This window comes from Eucalyptus grandis, chromosome 3 (genome assembly GCF_016545825.1).
Source record: "Eucalyptus grandis isolate ANBG69807.140 chromosome 3, ASM1654582v1, whole genome shotgun sequence".
Taxonomy (NCBI): Eukaryota; Viridiplantae; Streptophyta; class Magnoliopsida; order Myrtales; family Myrtaceae; genus Eucalyptus; species Eucalyptus grandis.
The window spans coordinates 6,085,401-6,094,391 of record NC_052614.1 but is presented as its reverse complement, the minus strand read 5'-3'; the positions used below and the strand labels follow the sequence as shown (position 1 = coordinate 6,094,391).

Below are 8,991 nucleotides of genomic sequence, written 5' to 3'. Positions count from 1 at the left end.
TAAAAGGATGGAGTCTTTCTTCGTAATATATCTGTAGGCGAACATTACTTATATTTGGATTGGACGATTGCGTGCACTATTCATGAAGGGTTTGTCGAGTCAAAAGATACGACTAAGCCCATAGTATGAACAAAATTAAGAGCCCAAAATGATATCTGACTTCATATAATATAAAATGGTATAATTTACTCAGGACAAAAGAAGTAGGTAAAGAAATAGCCCAAAATGATTGCTTACCTTTATTAGCCCTTTGAAAATGGATGTTGTCAAGTCACCTTCATGTTCATTTTTTTTAGGATTAATATCACAAAAAATTGAAATTAATATATATGTGATAAATTTATTCAAAACTAATTTTTTAACTACGAAAATCCAAAACTAGTATATTTATAACAAATTTACTCCAAACTAATTTTTTACCATAAAAAATTCTAAACTAGTACACCTATAATATTTTTACTCAAAGCTAATTTTTGATTAGTAAAAAATTGAAACTTATACATTTGTGACAAATTTACCATATATTAGTTTATTGCTAAATTGTTGAGTTGAATGACATATGAAAGTTAACAAGTGTACCACTTTAGGGTATTACGCTATGTTTGTCATATGTGTACTAGTTTTGTGATTTTTCATGATATTAATCTAATTTAATGAAGATAATATTTATCATCGCTTTATCAGTTTGGGGTTTTTTGGGATAAAAAATTAATTTGAAATAAATTTGTCTCATGCGTATTAGTTTAGAGTTTTTCATGATTTAAAAAAATAGTTTTTGGTAAATTTATAACATGTATATCGCGTTAGGGTTTTTCATAGTACTAACACTTTTTTTATTAACTGTCTTTAAATTAGTATAATAAATTACCTGTTAGACTGCAAACTAGCCTTTAAAAATGGGCACTACTTAATGTCCAATAAAATCTAAATTTGTCATTATTTGAGTTGGTCTCGAAGAAACTTTATCCTCATTGATGTGGGAGACAGGAAGTGGATATACCAACAAGAAGATTCTTTTAGTTGCAGTCCTAAAATTCATATTAGTTCCAAGACTTAAATTTTGTCTTGGAGCGCACTATAAAACGGGCATTGCTTGCACACAACCATTCTCCCATCCTTGTTTGACTAAATTACTTCCAAGCATGACGGTGGAAGTACAATGGAAGAAGTTCGTCAAGCCGTCAGCGCCGACGCCGAACTGACATCAATGGATCTTCAAATGCCAAATTATATCGGCGTTATGTTTACTGTAGAGATAATACTGAGAACCCTGAAGTTGATATTCCTCGAAGGCTTCACCAAATGGAGGAGTCACTTTCCAAAACCCTAACGCTCTTTTATTTTATGGCAGGGAGATATGTCAAGGATGACGGTTGTTTTATCGACTGTAACGACGTTGGAGTTGAGTTCGTCCATGCCAAAGTGGAGGACCAGATTGATCAGCTTCTCCATGGAGACCTCGAAATGGATTTGCTTGACCTTTTATCGAAATTCCCAACCAAAGTAGTAGGCAATCCATTAGTTGTGATTCAAGTGAATACGTTCGAGTGCAATGGATTAGCGATTGGCCTACGCTTTACACACAAGATTGGTGACATGTACACCATGGTCATGTTCATTAATTCGTGGGCTACTGCTTGTCGAGGTAACATAGACGCGATAGTCTGTCCAAGTTTCGAGTTGTCATCTCTATTCCCAGTGAAAGGGTCGGTGGTTCTGAAGTGGTCTCAACCTCGTATCGGCAACGAGGGTTACGTCATGAGGAGGTTCAGGTTCAGCAGTAATGCTATATCGAAGCTGAAAGCCCTGGCCAGGGACAATGCAAAGGATTCAATGGCCTACACTTCCCAGCCTTCAAGGGGGCAGGTTGTTTCGGCACTAATAAGTAGGGCTTTCTTCAGTATTGATCGAAATACGCACAGTGGACACAGGACTTTCGTGGTTTGTACGCCAATAAACTTGCGTGAGAAAGTCAGTCTAGCAAATACCCGCGAATTCTTGTGGCAATCTCTTCGCCTTACTGTTTGCGCAGTCCGGTCAACCTGAGCCGGCGAAAGCAAGTTCGAGTTCAATGCAATGGTGAACGTGATGCGAAGCATGATATTGGACGCCAAAACTAAAATGGGCAACAATATAGTATATGGGGAGGAGCTCTGCTCGATGATGGGCGATTCTATAATCGAACTCCTCAAGATAGTGTTCGCAGGCGAAGAGTGTCTCGTTAACATTAGTAGCTGGTGCCGATTCGGGCTGTATGAGAATGATTCGGGTGGGAAAGGCCGGCTCTTGTCAGTAACGCGTCGACGAATTTCAGATCGATTTTTCTTATCGACGACAAAGAGAGCGGAGAAATCAATGCATGGATGACCACCAATGAAAATGAGATGATTCTTCTTAAACAAGATCCGGAAATTCTGGCATTCACTTCTTAGTTTGAGATAGAGATCTTGCTCAATATATCATTTGCAAAGTCATTATATTTTACAGTAATCTAGAGTGGGATAATGAAAATGATGGAGTCGGGTCTGTAGTATTTGTCACATCTATTTGATTTCTTTAACAATAATGGTCACTGTGGACAGGATCAACTCTTAAACAATGTTTATCAACTTATTAAGTACCTTTCTAGTGCAGTTGTCTTTATCTTAAAAAGAGTGGATGTCATTGCATACTAACGGATGATTATGACTGAAAATTCATTTCCTTAGGTTAGTTCACTTTGCGAAAAATATTTTTTGGGGAAATATTTTCTTAGTTTCTAGCGTTCAGTTTGCTTAAGAAAATAGGTTAACAGAAAATGTTTTTCTAATCATCAGAAAACCTATGCTTAAAGTCAATAAAATTATTTTTTCTTTTCTCTTTTTCTTTTTCCTTCTTTCTTGGCTAGTGGCCGGTCACCAGTCATCAATGTGGCTGACTAGTGGCTGAGGAAGAAGGAAAAAGAAAATGAAAGAAAACAAAACAAAATTAAAATTTCGATTTTTTAGTAATTTTCCTTGAAAAATCTAATTTTCCTGTCAAACGATGGAAAATATTTATCAGTTTATTTTCTAGTTTCAACTAAATACCGAAAATAACTCATTAGAAAACATCTTCAAGAAATGTCATATTTTCCTTGAAATGAACTGAACCTTAATATTTTAAGTGGGTACGATCATTATCTTAAAAAGCATTAGCTTGTGTGGTAGCGGAGGGATTTGACATTTTGTTTTTATAAAATGAGAAAGCCCATCTTAAGTAGGCGAGTTGTTATTTAAAGTTGAATGGGTGAGTTAAATATGATTTTGTTTGTATTCGATGATATTGATAGCGAAATCAATGCTGTGCGTCTAATCTATAGAGACAAATTCCTACCCGACCCGCCAATGAAACCATGGTTAGAGTGAGTTTGACTTTTGCCATCTGAATATGCCACCGGAGTCTCAAGTTGGTTCGACAGTCCCAGATTCTCTCCTCGTCTCTTTTTCCTTGCATAATTCTTGTCTGACGATCTTGATAAAAAATTTGTGAAAAAAGAAAATTTGATTGAGATGCACCAAAGTTAAAAGTTCACGTTCACTCCTTGCACATATTATATTTGAATAATTTGGGCTTATATTATCTAGAAAATGAGTATTACGACCTCCTCGAAGCGATGAATCACCTAGTGGACGGCTAATGAATTATTAAACTTACACTTAACTCAAACTCTTTTGAACTCATACCAAGTTGTAAGTTATGCACAAGTTATTTAACATGCCAATTCATTTTCAATTAAGAGTCACTAATCTATTTTTTGATGAGTTGATTAGAAATTCAAGTAAAGTATTGGGAGGATTACTTTACTTCTATGAACTAAAGATTATGGATTTGGAGACTTAATGACACTAGATTACTCTAACACCATTTGGATACATTTTCTCTTTTATTTTCAAAAAATATTTTGTAGGGACCTTAAATTGATTTCAGCCTATTCATTAATATATGAAGTGATCATGTGGGCACGCAACTATTAATATAAAACTCCATAAATCAAAGCAATAAATAAATTGCTAAGATAGGGAAAAATGTACTTACCTTGAAGCAAAGCAATCCGCTACCATGTTAACTAGAAAACCCATATTCAATCTAAATATGATTTTTACTTATCACACAATTTCAATCAAAGAAATTGAAATTGCCGAGAGCAACTCCTCAAAAAGGCGAACCCTTTGGAAAGTATTGACTTCATGGTTTTCGCCGTTGGCCTGGTAGTGGAAAAGGATTCTGACATGAACTGGACATTGAAGCTCATATACGCATGAAAGATTTAGCTTTCTACGGTTGTTTGGTGTTGAAGTTGATGGCTTAATCGGTTTCTTGCTTTGCCCTTCGACTATGGGTGATCGGATCTAGGATAGGTAGGTTTCAAACCTGGACCCTATACCCTATACCCGACCTTATTATAGCCGGTTCCCCTTTTTCGGATATTGTACTTGACCTTATTTGCACTGGACCCTATTTTGGAGCCACTCTTGTTTTTCTAGTCCAATTCTTGAGATAACCATGTTTCCATTGGAACCTATTTTGTAACTGTCCAATATTCTATACAGATTTGAATTTTACATTAATACGCGAGAACATGCCGATTTCTACACCCAAAAGAATTTACTTGAGAGCAAAGGTTGCAAGAAAACATGTACCTCTGAGATTTCATTCCCAACCTTGCGGACGTGAATCACTTTGGATGCCTTGGTCATTTTTAGCAATGAACCTGGAAGAAGAGCACCATGATTAGCAGAACCATCCAACCCTCCATCATCACAAATGATATCCCTCCATGAACACGCTTCCATTTGAAAGCAACGGCCAGCGCCTCCCATTTTTGCAGCACATGCCCCACTTAAACGGCCACGGAAAAACCGCATTGACAAAAAACGAACACCCACATAGCCAAAAAAGGGGCACAGAGAATCGAAAAGCGCTGTTCAGGCGAGGAAGATCCCAAAAAGATTTCAACTTTACACTTTCTGTTCACGGATACTAGTCTCTAACAACAAACCCACCATGAAAACATTGCTACGAAATGCAAAGCTGAATTGATAGACGAGAACGAGAAGAGGACTTGCCTAACATAGAAATCAGGGGAAAAAGTAGGGTTTTGAACCATGGGCTTCCCAACTTGGTCTGGCAACTGGTTCCCGGGTAGGTAATCACTTGGAATAGGTTCTTGGACTGGTTCAAACCGGTTCCGAATTTTGGGAACTTGTTCCCGAACTGGTTTCAATGAGAACCGGTTCCCCACCCTATTTTCCGGGTAGACCAGTTCGGCTTCCGAGTGTATCCGGTTCGATTGCACACCCCTACCTTTGACCTTCATACTTGAATCTCCTCCAATAATTCCAATTTTCCCAAGAAATTGAAATTTCCTTTTCGGATGTGCTTAAACCTGATCGATGACGATTGCTTGTATAAATGCTATCTATGTGATTCTAGACCATGTTATTACATTTGGACTCCAAGAAATATCATTTTCCTGCCTAAATTGCATGAGAAAATATTACATACAACTGTGACGCCACATTAAATTTGCACAAGTGTCATCCACAATCATCTCTCTCTCTCTATGCATTTGCACAATACTTTCTCTCTAAGGGTGAGCAATGTCTTAGGGAAGAACTGGGAACTTGACCAACTTGATTCCAAGTTTTAGAATATATAGGGTAGATTCCGAGTTTCAAAAATTGTGGAACTTGTACCAATGGGCTAGAACCTAGTAATTAACTGATATAAGTTAGTTGATAGCTAACTTAGCAAAGAGGTGAGAAACACCTAAAATAGATACAATTTGAGGTAAGAGTTTGTGAATTTAAGGTGTAATTAAGAAATGTAAACAAAAGTTGGTTAAAGATGAAAGGGGCATTCGAGTGCTTCCATTTGAAAGGCATATTCTCATGAAGATTAGCTCCTGCGAGATATCATCTTGAAAAAACTACCACGTAGCCCAACGACGGTGATGAGCCAACCGTGCTAATCAAAGTGGGCAATTGCAATATACCTTACACGATAAAAATTCCATGCTATGTCTTTGTGAGTGTTACTTCCACAGCAGGTTAGTTGAATCAACTCACCACTTCCCTTAGATTCCTAAAGTCTATTTCATACACCAGCGTTCAATAGGCTCATACGTTGAGGGGGGCTTACGTCATGGGATTCACTAAGAATATTTATCAGTAAATCATAGATGTATAATCATAGTCCATAGAAGGTATACCTAGATCGTTGTGTTGAAGTCCACCTTTAGATTGATTTATTATTTGTATTTAATGATCTAACACCAGACATTGGCTCATAATATGCTATTACTCTCATAGTCTCCAAAGACTATTACGCTAGAAAAACCCATTCAAGTATGAAGGTTGTTACACCTAATTTTTGATAACCCTCGGAAAATAAAAATAAAAATCACAAATAAAAGGAAAAACAACAAGGGAAAATCAATCTGATTGATTATGCATTAAAATTTAAAAATATTCAGATTTTGATAGATATAGAAGCAATTAAAAATCAGGTGAATAAATGATAAGGATTTTGATAAAAAAGAAGGAATTGAAGCAAAATCGAATTGATTGCGAAATCACCCTCTGATACTCGGCCAAATCAATGTAACATAAGATAAAAATTCAGAAAATATCATAGAAAGCAGCCATCTGAAATCACTATAAAAAGAGCCACAATTTTCGTGACCAAAAGGGGGGCGAATTCAGAAAAATAGAGAAGAAAAAACTTGTTTGTTTTGTCGTTGAGGCTTTTTCCTTCGGTTTCTCTTGAGTTCAAAAGTCAAAAAGGAAGAAAGAAAAGCAACATCAGAAAAAAATAAGTCAGCAGGGAGTGCAGAGAGTGACAGGAAAAGTGACGTGAGGGAATAGAGGAGAGAGAGAAAAAAAAAAGCAAAAAAGAAAAGAAGAAAGAAGTTCTTCTTCCTCGCGGGGTTTCTGCTGCCGACCCCCCTCCGCCGGCCGCTGCGCGACACTGCCACTCGTCGCTCCCCTTCCACCGTCGCGTCCCATGACGCCAGCAGCCGCGCCCGAGTCCTCTGCGACGCCCCGCAGCACTCGAGCCTTCGCCGGTCATCACCTCTGCAAGCCTGCTCCGCCGGTTTCCGAGCAGCATCGCCGCTTCGTCAGTCCACCTGAAGCAGTCACCGTTCCGCCAGCCACTGGAGCTCCGCCTCACGCACGAGCTCGCGTCGTCCACTGTGCCTGCAACAGCCACCGCGCCGTTGCCTCGCCTGCAACCCCCGCGACACCTCCGCGCTGCACCTCCGCAGCAACCTGACGCCGCCGCCGCCCCCGCCTGCGCCTCTGCCCGACGATCGCGCCAGCAGCTCGCTCGCAATCCGACGCCCACGGCCAGCCTCCACCTCTATCCTCGGCGACCACCCGACGCCGCAGCTCCGTTCTGCCGCAGCCCGCGCCGTCACTGTCGCCGCCTGCCAGTTCGCCCGACTCCCGCCGGTCTGTCTTCTCCCGACGCCGCTTGAACGCCGCGCACACCCCCCGTCATCTGCGTGTTTCCAAACCTGCATTTTTTATTTTTATTCTCCATTTATTTATTTTTAGTTTTTTTTTTTTTTTAAGTTTAGTTATTGGAACATTGGATTCAGTATTCATTTCATTAATCTTGTGAGCATTAACCACAGGGTTTTATTCAAAATTATTGTAATTATTAATTTGATCGATAAGATGTCGAATCATTTTTTTAATTATAATAATTTTTGGGCATTTTGTTAGTATTTTAATTGTCAAATCATTATAATTATTAATTTGTTCCATAAGATTTTGGATCAAATTTTTAATTATTTTAAAATTTATTATATGTTGTGGTCTTTAGGATTAAAATAATAGTTAATTTAATCCATGAGACCACATATTATTTTTCGGTTATTTTAATCCTTTATTCGATGAATGTCTTGATTAGTTTAGATATAATATTTATCTAATAATTGTTTGTCTTGAAAAACACTAAAAAAAAAACTCAAAAATCAAATCTTGCATCGGAATGTGTTGGTTTAGTAAATTATGATTGCATTTTTGATAATTTTTGGAATAGATTAGGATTGGATTTAAATATATATATATATATATATATATATATATATATATATATATATATATATATATATATATATATATATATACTATATAGATAAGGGCTTAGATAATCTTTGCACATTCTAATAATCTCATTTTCTAAAATAGTTTTCTAAGATAGGATAGGGTTTAAGTCAAATTAATCCCTAAAATAAATTAGAAAATTATTCATTTTAGATAGTTTAATTAGGGTTTTTATTAATTTCAATTTCAATCAAATACAAAAAATATTAGGTGTGTGTCGGATAATTGCATGTTAGGTTCATTTAATTAGAAATCGTTTGTTAGTAAAATTAAGTCATGTAGTTAAAGTGCATATTATATATTAAAGTTCTAATTTCAAGATAAAAGAAAACTAAAAAAAAAATTGCTTGCTTTGTGTGTTTAATTCTTTTGATGCAATTTATTTGATTTATTTGATTGTTTAATAGTGGTTAAGCATCCGTATGATCACCCTATTGCATGATAGTGATTTAGGTTAAAATAAATCCAAGCTGCCTTCAAAAACATTTTTGAAAAAAAAAAATGGACTGAAAGGGCATTAGATAAATCCAGTATAATCAAGTCCTCGTACTCAAAATCTTTAGTTCATAGGAGTAAAATAATTTTCCCGTTTTTTTATTTAGGTGTCTAATTGATCTACTATAAACTGATTAGTGGTGACTCCTAGATAGAATTTATTTGTACGTTAAAAATTTGAACATAACTCGTGAATTGGTATGGACTCGGGAGAGCCCGAACTAAGTTTAAAACTTAGTAGTCCATTAGTCTAAACACTAGGTGGTACACCGAAATTTAGATTGCGACAAATGTTGAAGTAGAAAGCAAGAAACTAATCAAGCCATCAGCTCCAACACCGGATCACCATCACAAGTTAAAA

At 36.9% G+C, this 8,991-nt stretch overlaps 1 protein-coding gene across 1 annotated transcript; it reads left to right on the top strand.

The window, feature by feature from the left end:
- Positions 1 to 1,159: 1,159 nt before the first annotated feature.
- Positions 1,160 to 2,046, top strand: LOC104455134 (acetyl-CoA-benzylalcohol acetyltransferase). The gene is made up of 2 exons (XM_010069976.2): positions 1,160 to 1,310; positions 1,352 to 2,046. The coding sequence occupies exons 1-2, from the start codon at positions 1,160 to 1,162 to the stop codon at positions 2,044 to 2,046; spliced, it is 846 nt and encodes a 281-aa protein (XP_010068278.2).
- Positions 2,047 to 8,991: the final 6,945 nt, after the last annotated feature.

Bases quoted from the DNA above. Each gene is read 5' to 3' on its own strand.
- LOC104455134 (XM_010069976.2), top strand. From the start codon at position 1,160: ATGGAAGAAGTTCGTCAAGCCGTCAGCGCCGACGCCGAACTGACATCA. The intron at 1,311-1,351 runs GTCACTTTCCAA...ATTTTATGGCAG, and splicing joins AGGCTTCACCAAATGGAGGA to GGAGATATGTCAAGGATGAC.